Source organism: Mandrillus leucophaeus, unplaced genomic scaffold, assembly GCF_000951045.1.
Source record: "Mandrillus leucophaeus isolate KB7577 unplaced genomic scaffold, Mleu.le_1.0 Scaffold838, whole genome shotgun sequence".
NCBI lineage: Eukaryota > Metazoa > Chordata > Mammalia > Primates > Cercopithecidae > Mandrillus > Mandrillus leucophaeus.
The window spans coordinates 869718-889060 of record NW_012109119.1 but is presented as its reverse complement, the minus strand read 5'-3'; the positions used below and the strand labels follow the sequence as shown (position 1 = coordinate 889060).

The window sequence follows — 19343 nt, the reverse complement described above, 5'->3', positions numbered from 1 at the left end:
CGCCGGCCAGGTCCTGAGCGCGCACGCGCTCTGTTCAGCTCCGGGTGGCGGTCGCCGGAGTTGACGTTAGCCATGGAAACCGAGAGCTGGCCCGGGCGGGGCCACGGTGAGCTTGTTGTTGGGACGCCGCAGCTTTTCTGCCTCCGCATTCGGGCAATAGCCAACCTCCCGGCGGGAGCGCCTAGCCCGGGTTTACCTGCAAAAATGCAGTCCCCGGGATGCCTTCGCGTCTTCGCCTCCCTCGGTTGACTTGAGGTACGTTCGTTGTCCGATGTCCACCTTGGGACTTCTTCGGCGCTTTAATGTCCAAGCCTGTGCGGAGAGCCAAGTTGTTCTTGGAGTATTCATTGCCACAAGAAACACATTTTTCCTTTTTAGTTACAAAACCTGTAAGTGCAATTATTGCGCTTAATGAACTCAGTCATTAGAGATAGTAATTCAGTGTGATTTTAACTTTACTTTGAAAGACTACTTTAGTCTGTTGAATTTGTAGCATTTTGTTTCTAAGAGACTCGTACGAAATGGAAAATGGCACACCCGGAGCTGTGTCCCTTAGATAGAACTGTACTCTCACGCCTTATCTCCAGCTAAACCTCTTTTGTCCGAATTGTTCAACTCATGGGCCCCTGAACGTGAAGCGCTCCTTCCCCAACTGATCTCGATCTCTGTCCCCACAACCTCCTGTCTGTCCAGGACCAGAATTTACTCCAGTGAATCGAAAGTTGTTTTTCATGCCGCTGCATTGGTTATCTGCTCCGTATCCATCATTTTTCACTTACTCATTTTTTACTATTTTTAGGTGTTTGTTTTCTTCATTAAATCATTCCTGCAGTTAGGGCAAAGACTATCCTTCATGTTATTTGGTATCCACCGCCACTCACGCCAGATCCCAAAACCTTTAGCATAGCATCCAGTTCAGATGTTGCTGCCTTTTTACAAATTTAACTGTTTGGAGCATCTGTTGGCTACTCCTAAATTTCCTACTTAAAGAGCTGCCTTCTAATTATTAACTGCTGTGGAAAATACCAATCGGGAAACCTTTTCTTTTTCCTTTTTAAGAGCTTTATTGAGATGTAATTTACATTCAGTATAGTTCACCCATTTACAGAATTGTGCAACCCTTACCACAGTCAAGTTTAGAACATTTGCATCACCCCAAAAAGAAACTCTTTACCCTCAGCAGTCACCACCTCCCCCATTAACCTTACCCCACCAGCCATAAGCAATTACTAATCTATTTTCCGTCCCCATAAATTTGCTTATTTTGGACATTTCACAAAGATAGGATAATACAATATGTGGCCTTTTGTAACGGGCTTTCACTTAGTGTGTTTTCAAGGTTCAGCCATGTTGTAGAATGTATGAGTACGTCATTCCTTTTTATAGCCTAATTCCACTGTGTGGATATATCACATTTTATCCATTCATTGATGAACATTTGGGTCGTTTTCATTTTTTTGGCTGTTAGTAATATTTCTTCTATGAATGTTTTGTGTACAGGTTTTTGTGTATACATACATGTTTTTATTTCTGTTGGGTGTATACCTGAGAGTAGAATTACTGGGTTATATGGTAACTCTAGCCTTTTGAGGAACTGCCAGACTGTTTTCCAAAGGAGCTATATCATTTTACATAACCGCCAGATATGTTTGAGGGTTCTGATTTCTCCACAGTCTCATCAATACTTATTATTGTCTGCCATTTTTATTGTAGCCAGTCAAGAGGATTTGAAATGGTACCTAATTATGGTTTCAACTTGTGTTTTTCTAATGAGTAATGATGTTGAGCATCATTTTATATTTTCTGTGCTTATTAACCGCTTGTATATCATCTTTGGTTAAATGTCTATTCAGATCCTTTGCTCATTTTTTAAAGATTGGATTATTTGACTTCTCGTTATTAAATTGTAAGAGTTCTTTATAAAGTCCAATTGTAAGTCATATATGTATATATATATGATTTGCACAAATTTTCTTCCATCCTATAGGTTGTTTTCACTTTCACAGTGGTGAGGACCTTGTTTTTTAAACACTTTCTCACTTGTTACAGGGTACTGGATACCAATCCCCTCATGCTGGCTTAGCTCTCAAAAGCTTCCCATTTTTACACTTTGTAGATTCCTCTTGGACCCACTTTTCTCCAAAGAACCCTCTTCCCCCAAGTTATCCTTCCAGTTCTCTAGCTTCAAAATGAAATTCCCTTTCATTTGGCAATTGTTAGTCCAAACTGCACCATTTTGTAACTCCCCCCACCATTTTGCGGACCTTGGTCAAAGTAACACATTCCACGGGAGTTTGGGCTGTGAGAAACATCCTGCCTAACCACCTGACCACAGTGCACAAGAACATCCTTATCATACCCTGCTAAGCAAAGGCCCGACTGAAGGAACATCCCTATCATACCCTGCAACCGGAAAAAAGGGCCAAACCACCTGATCATAGGAACATCTTATCGATATCCTGCCGGGCAGTGAACCAGACAGCCCAGACCCCTTCTGCCCATACCTGTAAGTCCCCAGCCTGTGAACGGCGGTAGGCTCTGGCGTTAAGCTGCTCCCCCATCTCTGCAGGTTTTCGCAATATACCTGTGTTGCTGTAGAGCCCCCCCACCCCCATCTTTCTTTAACCCCCACCTTCCCTTTTAAGAAAACCTAACAGCAATAGCATGGTATGATTTAAAAACTCATTCTGCCACTGACTGACGTTGTATCTTGGTTAAGTCACTTAATATCACTAGTTCTCAGTTTTTTTTTGTAAAATTAATTAATTTCTTTCTGGTAATTCATGTGAGTAGCAGACTTTCACCTGATACTTGATTTTAAAAGAAAAGTGTTTCAACCCAATTGAATTTGTAGTGGGTGTCAAGAAAAATGATGGGACAAGTCTCAATCATTTTGGATTTATTTGCCAAAGTTAAGGACGTGCCCGGGAGACAAGTCTATGCCTTTCTCTGAAGATGATTTTGAGGTGTCCAAATTTAAAGGGGAAAGGGCAGGATATTGAGAAGTACACAGTTGTCATGTAAGAGGTAGGTAGGGGCAAATAGTCGTTTATGCCTTTGTCTGGCTCAGTGAATCTGCATTTTTTACATAAGATGACATAAAAGGGGCAGAGGAAAAAATGGGGGGAATCTGCATTTTACGTAAGATAACAGACAAAATGGGGTGGGAAACAATCAGATATGCATTTACGTCTGGTGGGCCGGGGTAACTGCACCTGTAAGCTATCAATTGGCATTGCCATGATGAAATTTTAGCTCACTGGGAATTTCCTTGTGGGCAAAATACAGGGGAAGTGTGTAGCTTTCCATCTTGTAGCCATCCTGTTTAGAAACCAAAGGGGGGAGACAGATTTGCATGACCCAGTTCCCAGCTTGACTTCTTCCCTTTGGCTAAATGAGTTTGGGGTCCCAAAATTTAATTTCCTTTCACATTTCCCTTCTTTTTTCTGTAAAATCTTTTGGAAAAAGCATTTTAAAAGGAATACGAGTTCCTGGCCTCAGGTTGGTTTTTCCTCCCTTTTTCAAGCTGCTTTCTTACTGCTAGGATGGTTTATTCCTAGCAGTTCAGGTCCCCAGTCTCTAGGAAGGCTCATTCCTAGGAAGTCATGCCCCATGAAGATTAAAAACAACAGGGAGAGGAAGGAAGTAAAAAAGGAAAGGGAAAAAAAGAAAAAATATGTAGGCCAGATTTATAGCAACAAAAGGAAATCACACCTGGAAGCTGGGTCAGGCTATATTACTGCCTTCTCAATTAGAGCAATTTTCTAGGGAATCATTACCCTAGCCCTTTCAGTTGACATATTTACAGGCATATCCCATAACAACACTGTAAGTAGAAACAGGACACAACACAAATTAATATTACTAATATAAGCAATAAGCTTCTGCCACCAAGTTCCCCAGGATCCAAACCCACCACTCAACCAGTTGATTAACGAGGGTTTTGGATCTAACAGGTATCTGGGTTTTCTGGATTTTCATATCAGTCATAAGTCAGGTTATGTTCTTCAATTCATCTGGAGTATAAACGCAACATTCCGTTTTTATGATGGCGCAGGTCCTCCCTTGTGCTGCCGTAAGTCTATCTAAAGCCATACAGTTTTGCAGCACAACTTTCCTCATAAGCATGACTTCCTTGTTTAGCGAGGAGATACTCATGCAGCTATCATTCAGGACCTTTTGGGTGTAATTCATTAAAGCCTCTATATGCCATATAACATCTTCAATACCTATCTGTGGTACAAAGATTCAAGCTAAGCGGTCATACCATTGAAATACCAAATGTGTCCAAGAAGATTGTAAATGAAAAAGGTTTGCTGGTTTTGGCAGAGTCTGAATTACTCTTCCTTGTGCCCAAGCATAACCTAGGGAACATTGTCCTAACCACTCTGGAGGTAACCACGGCCATAAGTTAGTGCCACATAGCCAATATGTCCCATTTGGAGCTAGCCAATAAATACCTGGTCGTTGGCACCCAATGGGTGGCATGCCATTCAATGTCTTGTAATATGATAGTGTGGTCACATCGTTTTCCAGGTATCTACCCCATATCTCTTGTACTGTTTGGACATAGGTCCTTGGTGTGATTTATTTGCTCCCAGCACAGAGCATTTTGGCTGAGTTGGCCAAATGAAGCGGTGAGCCAGATAAATCAATACCAATTTAAAAGGCCTGTGTTGGCCGGGCGCAGTGTCTCACACCTGTAATCCCAGCACTTACAGGTGGCTGAGGCGGGCGGATCACGAGGTCAGGAGATCGAGACCATCCTTGCTAACACAGTGAAACCCCGTGTCTACTAAAAATCCAAAAAATTTGCCAGGCGTGCTGGCGGGTGCCTGTGGTCCCAGCTACTCAGGAGGCTGAGGCAGGAAAATGGCGTGAACCCAGGAGGCGGAGTTTGCAGTGAGCTGAGATGGTGCCACTGTACTCTAGCCTGGGCAACAGAGCGAGATTCCACCTCAAAAAAAAAGTCCTGTGTAACAAATAATTGTTCTTGCTGTACTGTATCCAAATAATTAAGCCAAGTGTAATAAAGCAAGCCCGTCCTGCCATGACTTGGCTTTTAATAAATGGGAAACTGGAGAGAGAAAATTATGTTTCAAAAACTGTAGCACACCTGTTGTTAAATTCTAGTCTTGCCTAATGTTTTTCAATTTTTATTATTTTCTACAGTTTAAATTAAATTCTAATTTTTCTGGCTACAAGTTTCTAAATAAGTTGTGCTTTCTTAAAGCCCTATGAACTGAAAACTAGATGTTTTATCAGGCGCTGCCTCTAAGCCCCCCAACCATCACAGGAAGAAATCTCTTCACTGCTGGGCACTGACAACTAATAGCTGAGGGTGCCCGGAATCCTTCACCCCCATGTCTAGTGAGTCTACGGAACCAGGGTAATTGAGACAGTATCTTTTACAGGAAACAACTCCTGGATACATCACACTGGAGTCAAAGCCTGGAAAGCTGAGGAAGCAACCCCTGACAGCCCAAAGGAACGTCTTAAATATGATGGAAATTATTTACTACGCCACCCTTGTGGGAATTGCTTTACTCACTGTACTGTTTGCAGTAGGACTATATACTGTAGCACCCTCAGGGTGGAATATCTGACAGGGAATCTCAATTGCTGTAGCATTTTGCTTAATTATTATCCTCATAGAAGGAATAACGGTTACTAACAAAAAACAATACATGGGCCTTTCCAAACATGTGCCTCTGCCTCTCATTAGGTAGGGAATGTTGTTTCTATCTCAACCAATCAGGCCTAGTAAGAGACTCTGCTGAAAAACTTAAAGAAAGGGCTAAAAAGCTAAGGGAATACCAAAACAACCAAATAGATTCTTTGTTTGGGAGCAGAATCATAGCATGGGTCACCCCATTCCTGGGCCCTCTCCTAATATGCCTAGGACTAATGTTCTTACCCTGCCTAGTTAACCTTTTTCAAAGATTTTTAATTGACAGAATCATGGCCATTTCACAGACAACTACCCAAGAACATCTACAGATGGTGTTACTTCTGCAGTCAATGCAAGACTCAAACTGTCTATCCCCTTGTCAACAGGAAGTAGCCAGAAAGAACACACCGCCCCTCATCCTTTTTATAACTACAGGGTCTGGATTGACAGAGCAGGAGCATCGCCATCTTGGACGAAGACCAACATTTTAAGTTTCACCTTGATCAAAATCCACCAAAATCCAAAGGGCATTAGCCTTATAGCTAAGGTCAGCATGACCATAAATCATACATAACATCTCTGACCAGAAACATTCCAAACCCCTCCTGGACCAGAGACATGCCAGCCCTGACATGACCTTCCCTCTGGTTGGAGAGATGTCAGCCCCAAGATAACCTCCCCTCCGACCAGAGACATTCCAACACTGTCATAAGCTTCTCCCCCATGTAGAAACATTCCAAGCCTGTAATAATCTCTGTCACCAATAAATACTCCTAGTCTGTAAGAGAGAGCTTTCCTGACTGAAATTGGCCAGAAGCCTCTCTCAGGTTTATTCTCCAAAACAAACCTGTCTTTGACTGTTGAGCCACTTTTTGTTTTTCTTTCCTCTTTAACTTACACTGTGATCTTATAGAACACTCTTATTCAAAAACCCTCCAAAAGTTCCTCCAAAAGTCTTGAATTTGAATACCATTTTATAGATCCAAAGAGATGTTAATGTGCTTGTTCCTTTTCAGTCTTTCTTTTCTAGTACTTGGGTAGACTTTCCTTTCACTGGTTGGGGAGGAGGGTGCTTACCATATAACTTGTAAACCAAAGCATGAAATGTATGTTTCGGTTTAAACACCAAAGTCTTTCGTCGGGTGCGGTGGCTCATGCCTGTATTCCCAGCACTTTGGGAGGACAAGGCGGGTAGATCGCCTGAGGTCAGGAGTTCAAGACCAGCCTGGTCAACATGGTGAAACCCTGTCTCTGCTAAAAATACAAAATTAGCTGAGCCTGGTGGTCCATACCTGTAATCCCAGCTACTCTGGAGGCTGAGGCAGGAGAATTCACTTGAACCCGAGAGGCAGAGGTTGCAATGAGCTGAGATCATGCCATTGCACTCCAGCCTGGGCAACAAGAGTGAAACTCCGTCTCTTAAAAAAAAAAGTATTTCAAAAAACTCCAGAATTTAGCTGTTTATCCATGGAATAGCATTCAGTTAAGATTCCATAGAGTATTTTCAGGATTATAATGGTAGCTGTCTTTGCATCTCTGGATTCCTACTGGTACCCTCAACAGATAGCACTTGGCTGTCAGACTTCATATGTGCATACTTTTTAGAATTGCGCTAGTAGTAGCAAGTGATTTTTATCCAGAGCAACTGAAAATTAAGTTCTTTCATATCATGCTTTTGAGTACTTAGGTGTATAGGCCAGTTTGTTTTCTTTGCCAGGTATAAAGTTTTCTGTTTTTCGAATTACAAAATGTGGTAATGCTTGGAAATGTAAAACTTTAGTATATTTCCTTGCAGATTTTGTAAAATATTTTTTAGGAACATGGATGAATACATTGTATTTATTATTGAAAATTTGTCTAATTTTTAAACAAGCAGAAATTAGTTTTTCTTGACAAGTTTGAGTTTGTTTAATTTAGGTTATTTATAAATTAACTTTATGTTGCTTGCTTAATAATGAAAATGGAAAGACTTCCAGAATTGCTTCTACCAACAACAATTATTTGAAGGGAAAATGATATTTACTGGATTGTAACCTTTGGGTTAGAGAGAGCAGTATTATCACTGAGCACCTTGTAGGTACTCAAAAGTTTGTAACTAGAAGTTTAAATTGTGGGAAGTAATAATTTATCTTTTAGCTGTTTCTTCATAGAAGGAAGAGTAACACTTTTGGCCTACAATTAATAACTATCAAAATTTAAATATTTAATCTTTTCTAGCATCTTCTAACAGTGCTTTAAGAAAAAGGTAATGGTCAGGTGCAGTGGCTCATGCCTGTAATCCCTAATTCCAGCACTTTGGGAGGCTGAGGCAGGCGGATCTCTTGAGGTTAGGAGTTTCAGACCAGCCTGGCCAATATAGTGAAACACCATCTCTACTGGGGAAAAAAAAAATACCTGGGGGTAGTGGCTCATGCCTTTAGTCCCGGCTACTTGGGAGGCTGAGGCATGAGAATCTTGAACCTAGGAGGCGGAGGTTACAGTGAGCCAAGATCGTGTTACTGCACTCCAGCCTGGGCAACAGACTGAGACTGTCTCAAAAAAGAAAAGGACAAGGTAACATAGGAAAAAAAAAGTCATGTCAAAGAGTTAATGCCCTTCATATATGAAAAGTTCTTCCAAGTTCATAAGAAAAATGTTCAAAAATGATCACTTCAATAGAAAAATAGGCAAAGGACATGAAGAGCCAATTTACAAACAAAAAAAAATAGCATTTATCTACACACACACACACACACACACACACACATGCCCAAACATATATACATACATGTAATTAATTTTTTTTTTTAATTTTTGAGATGGAGTTTCACTCTTGTTGCCGAGGCTGGAGTGCAGTCTCGCCATTTTGGCTCACTACAACCTCCACCTCCTGAGTTCAAGTGATTCTCCCACCTCAGCCTCCCAAGTAGCTGGAATTACAGGCACCCACCACCACGCCTGGCTAACCTTTGTATTTTTAGTAGAAATGGGGTTTGGCCACGTTGGCCAGACTGGTCTTGAACTCCTGATCTCAGGTGATCTGCCTGCCTCAGCCTCTCAAAGTGCTGGGATTACAGGCTTGAGCCACTGTGCCCTCCATAATTAATATTCTTAAACCATATTCATGAAACAATGATAGGATTTTGAGGACTCAGCTCTGATTTCTTAAATCTTGCCCAAATTCCTGTCTAAGGGGCCTAGAGAGTCATGCCCTACAAATCATAAATTCTCATCAGATGGGTTTTATTTAACCCTATATATCTTGACTTACTTTCCAATCTGACTCTGGCATAATAAGGAAGAAAATCAAAATGTTTTACCCAAAAATATATTTCCTTGCCATACCTTGAAATTGCCCTGCAAAGTCTCTTGTGGGAAAAATCCACATTCTTTAATGAGGATTTTTCCCCTTTCCCCTTTGTTTTCCTTCCTTCCTTGTCCAGTTCCAAGAGATAATCAGCTAAGAGCCAGGCACCCTTTTAAGTCTGATAAGAAACATTTTACCACCTGCTGTCTGAAGTCTGCTGAGAGCTTCCTCTGCACAATAAAACTTAGTCTCCACAGTCCTTTATCTTAACCTGAACATTTCCTTTCTGTTGATCCCAGGTCTTCAGATAAACTCATCCTATTGTCAACCAGAAAATGTTTAAATTTACCTATAGTCTGGAAGCCCTTGCTTTGAGTTGTCCCGCCTTTCTAAACCAGACCAATGTATTTCTTAAATGTATTTGATGTCTTATGTCTCTCTAAAATATGTATAACTAAGCTGTACCCCAACCACCTTGGGCACATGTTTTGAGGACCTCCTGAGGGTTGTGTCTGGGCTATGGTCACTCATATTTGGCTCAGAATAAATCTCTTAAAATATTCTATGTAGTTCGACTTTTTTTCCATCAACAATTTCATAAAAAGGAACACTCAGATTAAAGAAGAGCTCTTAGAAGTTAAAAAAGTGAACAAAGATTTGATAAATTTCTACACATCTATTAAAAGATAGTCTCCTGAAAGTACAACAAAAATATAGTTAAGTGCCTCAGTGCAGAAGTACTCCTTACTATCACCTCACCTGTTATGATGACTACTATCAAAAAGACAAAAGACGAATGTTGGTGAGGATGTGGAGGAATTGGAACGCTTGTATGCTGGGTGGGAATGCAAAATTGTGCAGCCACTATGCCAAAACAGTATGGAGGTTTCTTTAAAAAAAAAAAAAAATCTAGCAATTTTGCTTTTGGGTATTTATACAAAGTAATTGAAATCAAGATAAAAGTGATACTTGCCCTCGCATGTTCATTGCAGCATTATTGAACTTAAATGTCCATCAACAGATAAATGGTTAAAGAAAATGTGGTATAGACAGATGATGGAATATTATTCAGCCTTAAAAAAAAAAAGGAAACCATGCCATATGTAACAACAGATGAACCTTGAAGGCATTATGATAAGTGAAGCCAGTGACAGAAGGACAACTACTACGTTCCACTTATGTGAGGTATCTAAAATAGACAAACTCCAAATCAGTGAGTAGAATGGTGATTGCCAGAGAATTGGGGGAGGGAAAATGGGGAGTTGCTATTAAACAGGTATGAAGTTTTAATTATGCAAAATGAACAAGTTCTAGAGATCTGCTCTACAACATTGTGCCTGTAGCTGACAACACTGTATTGTACACTTAAATGTTTAACAGTAGATCTCATGTTAGTGTTCCTACCACAATAAAAAATCAAAATCCTAACAGGAAGAAAGAGGGATTCAATAAATGAAATCAACCAATCAATAAAAATAACATGATAGATTTAAAAAAAACTTTACTAAACAAAAATCAGTCACTACAACTTCTCAAAATTTTTTTGTTGAACTTAGAGAAATATATATTTAATCCAAAAATGTGGCCACTTTTGTTTTTTGTGTGTGTTTAACAGATTTTTAGCGTGGTGTTATATATGTCTGAGTTACATACAGTTTTGGTAACTAAGAATTCCTCTCAGTACATTGCCAAATTGATCTCTGTTTCTTATTCTTCTGAGTAATGCATAAGAAATACAGCTCCCAAATAAAGCAACATTACTGTGGCTATTTTGTTGGTCCACTTTCATAGTAGTATATGAAAAAAGCCTATGGCTGAAATCAATGTTGCAATGTCATCTTTATCCCTTCAGTTCTCTTTTCATAGTTTTGTTTTTTTTTCCTAAGTCTTGAGCCGTTTTTAATTTGAATATTGTAGAGGTGGCATCCATACCAGTGCATCAGTTCTTCTGGGAATTATTTGTCTTTCAGAACTACGTGCCAAATTCTCACTGGGGGAGTACATTTTAGTTATTGTGAATTTGTTTTCTATGCTAGTAATTCAGGTTAGCATTTAGAAGATTTCTCTATATAAATGAAACTGTTGTCCCCTATAAATAAAGTATTTTCAAATTCTTCAATATTTTTAAATGTTCCAGGATCTGTAATTAAAATTAAATGTCAACGGGTACCAGTGAATCATAATTTTTGTCTTCATACTTCTTAATGAGTTGTTAGTATCCATCATGTAATCCTCTTTTATCCTTAAAAAGAAAATAGAAACACCCATACTTTAAGTCAGTCTTTAGGTCTGATATGCTTGCTACCTGTCAAATTTCCCTGATAGTTTTTTGCTTGTGTACCTCTGTTCATGACATTCCTCCTTAACTGGCATACCCTTTCAGTTCTCGGTTTGGCTCAATCTTTAAGATCCTGTGGAATCCCAGGCCAGTGTTTCTTAAAGTAGTTTCGATAAAACATCAGTTACGTGATCTGTTATTAGATATCATGGAAAAAGTGGGTTCCAAGGTCAAATGAATTTGGAAAACTCAAATGACACATTTTAAGCAGACTTGCAGAAGTGTTTTTTAATATCAAAGATCTCAAAATCTTTAATCTGCTAATATCCATTGTGACTCTTCAAGATGACAGTATAGTGTATAATTTTTCAAACTGCTTTGACTACAGACGCCTTTTCAGCATATATTCTGTGGGACATATGGTCCTGTATCTTTCAGCCTTTTAAAAATTGTTCACTCAAATCACCATACCAGTGTCCTCTCCCATGTTTCTTAGGCTTCTTGAGGGAACATACATTCTCTTTGTACTTCTTGGTCTGGTCTCACTCAATTCTTGATTTCTCCCACTTTATTTTGCCTGTTATGCCTACTGTTCTATGTCTGCCCTTCTTTCTCAGTATGAACTAGTTCTTCCTTTCCTGATGATGCAGGTTAAAGCATAGTATGGGACAGGAAGCAAATTAAAATTGGACTTCTGACATCTTAAAATTCTCCAGTCATTTCCTTCACAGGAGAAACCCAGCCATATTTCTCCCTCAGGCTCATCCTGCTCCTGTGTCGCTATGTGGTATATTGATCTAGCCAGAATCTTCCCTGAACCAGTAATACTATGAATAGATAGTATTATTTGCTCCGTAAAAAATAAGATACTTTCCAAACATTTTTAAACTGAATAAACAGTTTATAGGCTTACTGTTTTGAGTAGAGTAGGATATGCTGCAAGTTTTTGAAAATGGTAAATACGGCCAGGCGCGGTGGCTCATGCCTGTAATCCCAGTAGGCGGAGATCATGAGGTCAGGAGTTCGAGACCAGCCTGACCAACACGGTGAAATCCCATTTCTACTAAAAATATAAAAATTAGCCAAGTGTGGTGGCACACACCTGTAATCCAAGCTACTCAGGAGGCTGAGGCAGGAGAATTGCTTGAACCCGGGAGGTAGAGGTTGCAGTGTTCTGAGATCACACCACTGCATTCCAGCCTGGGTGACAGAGCAAGGCTCCATCTCAAAAAAAAAAAAAAAAGAAAAGAAAGAAAATGGGAAATAGTCCCAGCTTCCCTTTAAGACAGCAATATGACATATTTTCTAACTTTAATTGTCTTATTTAGGCTGTGTCATTAAAGTATTACATGCTTCTCCCTGGAAAGGTATTTTGCTAAATATGGGGAATCAAGAATGTCAAGATGTGACCTCTGTATTTATCCGTTTTCACACTGCTGATAAAGACATACCCTAGACTGGGTTATTTATAAAGAAAAAGAGGTTTAATGTACTCACAATTTCTCATGGCTGAGAAGGCCTCACGATCATGGTGGGAGGTGAAAGGCATGTCTTACATGGCAGCAGACGAGAGAAAATAAGAACTGAGGCCGGGCGCGGTGGCTCAAGCCTGTAATCCCAGCACTTTGGGAGGCGGAGACGGGCAGATCACAGAGGTCAGGAGATCGAGACCATCCTGGCTGAGTGAAACCCTGTCTCTACTAAAAAAAAAAAAATACAAAAAACTAGCCAGGCGAGGTGGCGGGCGCCTGTAGTCCCAGCTACTTGGGAGGCTGAGGCAGGAGAATGGCGTAAACCCAGGAGGCTGCACTCCAGCCTGGGCGATAGAGCAAGACTCCGTCTCAACAAAAAAAAAAAAAAGAAAGAAAATAAGAACTGAGTGAAAGGGATTTCCCCTTACAAAACCATCACATCTTGTGAGACTTATTCACTACCATAAGAACAGTATGGAGGAAACCACTCCCATGATTCAGTTACCTCCCACAGGGTCCCTCCCACAACACATGGGAATTATGGGAGCTACAAGTCAAGATGAGATTTGGGTGGGGGAACCGCCAAACCGTATCAGCCCCTATGCCCAATAACATATTGGTAGAGAAAATAAACCTGAAAAGATAAAATGTAAAGAGGTGAACAATACAAGAAGTTACTCCAAGAATGCCGTATACTCATACATGTTACAAGGTTGAGTATCCTTTATCCAAAATCCTTGAGACCAGAAGTGTTTTGGATTTGGGTTCCCCCCCCCCAGATTTTGGAATGTTTACATTATACCAATTATGCATCCCAAATCCAAAAATCAGAAATGCCCCGTTAAGCATCTCCTTTGAGCATCATGTTGGCACTTAAAAAGTTTCAACTTTTGGAGGATTTTGGATATTCAGATTTGTGATGTCCAACTTGTAGTATGTAGAACAAGCAGTGGTTTTGGTATACAGAGAGAAGAGATACTCAGCTACACCAAACTGCTCTGCAAAATTTTCAGAAATGTCTTAAAAGTTGTTTAACGTTACGAATTAGGGAAGGGAGGAGAGGACATCATCCTAGGCAAAGGAGAGAGTATGAGCTCAGTGGTACCCAGGAAGAAAAACACAGAACGTATATACAGGGTGTGAGATTGAGAGTTCTGGAGGACATTTGGTAATTTGAAGAGATGTTAAATGTTACATATAAAAGACACACAGCTTAGTTAATATTCCTTCTGAAACTTTTTATATATATGCAAGCCATATACAGCAATCTATATATATAGATGTGTGTACTCTTTTTTGGATACAAATGGTATCAGTAGTGTGTTTATTTTACTTTTCAGTATATCATGGGCATCTTTCCATGTTTCCATAATAATAACGCTTCAGATATTGTTTGGAATATGATCACAGATTATTTCATCAAATGGATGAAAACATTTAAACAAAACTTTACAAAAGACCCAGAAATACTAACATGCAGATAGATAATCTGGTTTATAAAGTATCTTTACTTTCCCAGGAAGCCACTCTACCTTGTTTCCGAGTTATCTCAGTAGAGCCAGAAGGGCCAACTTTCACCTAACTCCTTGGGGAAATTTCAGGCACATCCACATTCTTCAAAATCCAGGCCATCCATCCAAGTTCATTTTCCTGTCTGATGGCATCTTCCATAGATAACTTATGTCAGAATGTTTATCCCCTCCCACAGGAGTGTGACCCTCCTTACCCATTGGCTTCTATAAGACCAAGTGGAATATTGTACACTGAGCGTACGAGACAAGCTCGTACAAAGGGGAAGGAGGCACTCTTTCCATTCCCTAAGATTGACCAGTAGACCACTAACGTTCGATTTGGCCCTGTAGTTCTGTTATTTTGTGAGTATAGTCATCCCTTGGTATCTGTGAAGGATAGGTTCCAGGACCTCTCTCAGATACCAGAATCCAAGGATGTTCAAGTCTCTGATATAAAATGGTATCGTATATGCATATAACCTATGCACTTCCTCCCTGTACTTTAAATCATTTCTAGATTACTTAGAATACCTAATACTATATAAATGCTATATAAATAGCTGCACTTTATTATTTAGGGAATAATAATGGGAAAAAAATCTGTACATGTTCAGTACAGATACAGTTATTTTCCTATTTTGTCTGTGGTTGGTTGAATCCATGGATGCAGAACCCACAGACACAGAGGGCCAGCTGTACTTGCAGGGCTGTCCTGTGAGTTAAAAGCTGTGATTCATTCTATGCAGAACTAAGACCAATGACTGGAAGATGTAAGAAGATAGATGTTTACAATTTTTAAAACTCCATAGCGGTATAACAAAGAGGTGATCTAAGGTACTAATTCTTAAAGGTGACCCCCCAAACTTTTCATGCTGCCCCAAATTTCTCTCCAGAATTGATACTGGTTAGGTAGAACTGACTAGAGGAAAGATTATGTTTAAACTGACTGAAAGAAAGGCTATTTTAAGATAGCTTTAAATTTAATTTTTCCTTTCTAGCCTAACATGATCCACCAAAGTAATACTTTGCTAGCTGGTTTTGTGTAGGGTAACTGTTTTTCAGAATAAGCTGCAAAGATTAAGGAAAAGTTGAACTGAAGATAACTTATGTTATTTGATACTTAGATTTTATGGCTATTGAATAAAAGTAGCCTAAATTGATTTGAGTTGAAAGTATTGACATTTTGGACTTTCCATTGACCTCAGAATTTAAATATGTGAATTAAAGTCTAATTCCAAATACTAGGTTATAAATGAATAAAGAATATGATTTTTTTAAAAAAAGAAATAAGGCTGAGCACAATGGCTCATGCCTGTAATCCCAGCACTTTGGTAGGCGAGGCAGGAGGATCACTTGAGCCCAGATACTCAAGACCAGCCTGGTGGGTAACATGGCAAAACCCCATCTCTACAAAAAATAAAAAGTTAGCCAGGCATAGGGGCATGTGCCTATAGTCCCAGCTACTCAGGAGGCTAATGTGGGAGAATCACTTGAGCTTGGGAGGTCAAGGCTGCAGTGAGCTGTGATCACGACAGTACTCTCCAGCTTGGGTGACAGAGTGATACCCTCTTTCAAAAAATAAAATAACTGAGCATATTTATTTTGTTTATAATATGTTATAAACAAACTAACACTAAGTTGCTATAAAACACTGTCAAGTATGTGTCAGGAAGGGGTCTGAGAAGTACAGTTATAAATCCTACCCTTGAAGGAAGTAAGGAGATAAAATAGTAGTGTGAGGTTTTTCCTCACAGGTTTTAAGTATGACATTTTCAAACAGTGACTTTTTTTTAATTTTTATTTTTTAGAAACTGCTGTGTTACAGAAAAGCATGTGACTTTCAGAATAATCCCGAGTGAGGATGAGTCCAGATGTGCCTCTACTGAATGATTACAAGCAGGACTTCTTTCTGAAGCGCTTTCCACAGACTGTCCTTGGAGGCCCTCGATTCAAATTAGGCTATTGTGCCCCTCCTTACATATATGTTAATCAAATTATTCTTTTTCTAATGCCATGGGTTTGGGGCGGAGTCGGAACACTTTTGTACCAGTTAGGCATCCTGAAAGACTATTACACAGCAGCACTTTCAGGTGGATTAATGCTTTTTACTGCATTTGTCATCCAGTTCACAAGTTTATACGCCAGAAACAAATCAGCAACAGTAGAAAGAATATTAGCCACGGATATCTTAGCAGAGGAGGATGAACATGAATTTACAAGTTGTGCTGGTGCTGAGACTGTCAAATTTCTCATTCCTGGCAAGAAATATGTAGTCAATACAGTTTTTCATTCTGTTCTTGCTGGATTAGCGTGTGGTCTTGGAACATGGTATCTGCTCCCAAATAGAATAACCTTGCTGTATGGCAGTACGGGAGGCACTGCTCTACTATTCTTCTTTGGATGGATGACATTATGTATAGGAGAATATTCATTAATTGTAAACACAGCTACAGAGACTGCAACTTTCCAAACACAGGATACTTATGAAATTACTCCTCTTATGAGACCTCTTTATATTTTTTTCTTTGTTTCTGTGGATCTGGCACACAGGTAAAAACCTACCAAATACTTTGTAACTTGCTTTGTTTTTAAGTATGCAGAGTAAGAGAGCTCTCCTTTTAGTGTTACAAAAAAATGAATCCATGGATTAAAAATAAACCATTGGATGACAGGTTATTTTGATAATTATTCTTTCAGGATTAATCTCTGTAAAACATACTAAAGCAATAGTTGAAATTTATTAAAGAGTTTTTTAAAAAACCCTTTTTGAGATAAGGAACTTTTCAATTTTGTGTTTCACTTTAAATAAGGAGCTTTGAGTTTTTAGGATAGCCTGGCTGAAACCTGTGTAAGGAGATGGAACTTTCCTGTGGGGGGGAAAGGAAGAATTTAGAATTTATACACATAAGTATTATATAAAAATTGAGTGACTTTAAGACAAATAGAAAATTTATTTCTAATTTTGTGATAGCAACAATAGTAGAAGTAATATTGATTTTTTAAAAACCAACTTGTTACAGAAGAAAAGTAGGAAATAGTTTTTTTAACAAACATGATTGTTCACAAAATTGTTTGATAACCCCTTTTACTTGCCTTTTCAAGTTTGACTTTTCTTTCTCTGTCTCTGTAGATTGCAGCTTTCTTTTCTTAGGTTAGTGTCCAGGTAGATATGTTCAGGCATGTTACGGTGTGAATATTTGTGCCTCTCCGGAATTCATATATTACAGTCTTAAACCCCAATGTGATAGTATTTGGAGATGGGGCCTTTGGGAGGTAATTAGGTCATGAAGGTGGGTCCCTGGTATGATGGGACTAGTCCCCTTGTGAGAGGAGGTACCAGAGAGCTTTATCTCTCCCTCTCTGTGCCATCTAAGGACACAGCAAGAAGGTGGCCACCTGCAAGCCAAAGAAGAGAGCTCTCACCAAAACCTGACCATACTGGCAGCCTGATCTTGGACTTCCAGCCTTCAAAACTGTGAGAAAATAAATTTCTGTTCTTTAAGCTACTCAGCCTATGGCATTTTGTTATGGCAGCCTGTGCTGATTAAGATTTTGCTACTAAGAAGTGGGATGCCTTTGTAACAAATACCTAAAGATGTGGAAATGGCTTTGTAACTGTTGGTAATGGGTAGAGGCTGAAAGAGATTTTTTTGTTTCTTTGTTTTGTTTTGTTTTGTTTTGTTTGAAATGGAGTCTTTGCTCCATCGCCCAGGCTGGGGTGCAGTGGCACAATCTCAGCTCCCTGCAACCTCCGCCTCCTGGCTTCAAGTGATTCTCCTCCCTGAGCCTCCTGAACAAGCTGCGTTTATGCGCCACCACACCTGGCTAATTTTCATATTTTTAGTAGAGACAGGGTTTCGCCATGTTGGCCAGGCTGGTCCCAAACTCCTGACCTCAAGTGATCCACTCGCCTCGGCCTCCCAAGTTCTGGGATTACAGGCTTGAGCCATCACGCCCAGCCAAGGCTGGAAGAGTTTTGATGTGCATGCTAGAAATATGGACATTAAGGGTGATTCTGATGAAGTCTGAAGTCCCCTGAACCCAGAGGAAAGGCAGTCCTTGTTACAAAGTATCAAAGAACTTAGCTGAACTGTGTCCTAGTGTTTTGTGGAAGGCAGAACTTTAGAGCCATGAAGTTGGATACCTACGTAAGGAGAGTTCAAAGCAGTGTTGAAAGGAGCAGTTGGCTTCTCCTGACGGTTTCTAGTAAAATGTGAAAGGAGAGAGATGAATTGAAGAAGGGATTGTTAAGCAAGAAAAGGAACCAGAACTTGAAGATTTGGAAAATTTTCAGCCTGGATTATCCACATTGTAAAACATGAGAAAGCATATTCTGAAGAGAACACCAAAAGTGTGGGGCTGGACTGTCACTCAGTAAAGAGCTTTTGGCATTATATGAGTAGGAACACTGCCAGTTTGAATTGAAGTGGTTGGAGACAGGAAGTAATGAAGGCCGACAGTCAAACTTCTTCGATTTGACAGGATGTAATGATAGAACTGTTCAGCTACAAACGTGCAGTATTCTTCTAGAAAAGGAGAAAATGATGCCAAAGGTGATTTAAGGGTCTTGAGGGCTACCACCTCAGTTTCAACAAGTCAGATAGCCTCTACCCAAAGCCTTGGGAGCAGTACTGAACTTCAGAGCCACAGAAGCAGTACCCTCACCTAGTGCAGTGGCAGTGACCTGCCACCCCAGTGGCCTGGATGGCAGAGTATGGAACCAAACAGAATTATTCTCAAGCTCTTAGATCTATTGGAATTTGCCTTGCTAGGTTTTGACTTTCTTGGGATCATCACCCTTTTTTTCCTGTTTCTCCTATTGGAGTGGGGATGTCTCTTCTATACCTGCCCTACCTTTAGATTTTGGAAGCACATAACTCATCTGGTTTCACAGGTTCACAGCTGGAGAGGAATTTTGCTTCAGGATGGATTGTACGTAGGTCTCATCCATATCTGATTTAGATGAGACTTTGGACTTTAGCCATCGGAGTTAATGCTAGAATGAGTGAAGACTTTGGGGGATATGGGGATGGAATGAACGTATTTTGCATTAGAAAAGCACATGAGTTTTGAGGGGCCAGGGATGGAATGTTATAGACTAATTGTGTTCCCTCAAAAATGTTTA

General features: G+C 39.8%; 1 protein-coding gene across 1 annotated transcript in view; it reads left to right on the top strand.

Annotated features, from left to right (window-relative positions):
- Positions 1 to 19343, top strand: part of PCNXL4 (pecanex-like 4 (Drosophila)) — a 42692-nt gene continuing 23349 nt past the window's right edge. The window contains exons 1-2 of the mRNA XM_011968311.1: positions 1 to 255; positions 16027 to 16768. Coding sequence (XP_011823701.1) covers positions 16080 to 16768 — 689 coding nt within the window. The 5' untranslated portion in view covers positions 1 to 255; positions 16027 to 16079. The remainder of the gene's footprint in view (positions 256 to 16026; positions 16769 to 19343) is intronic.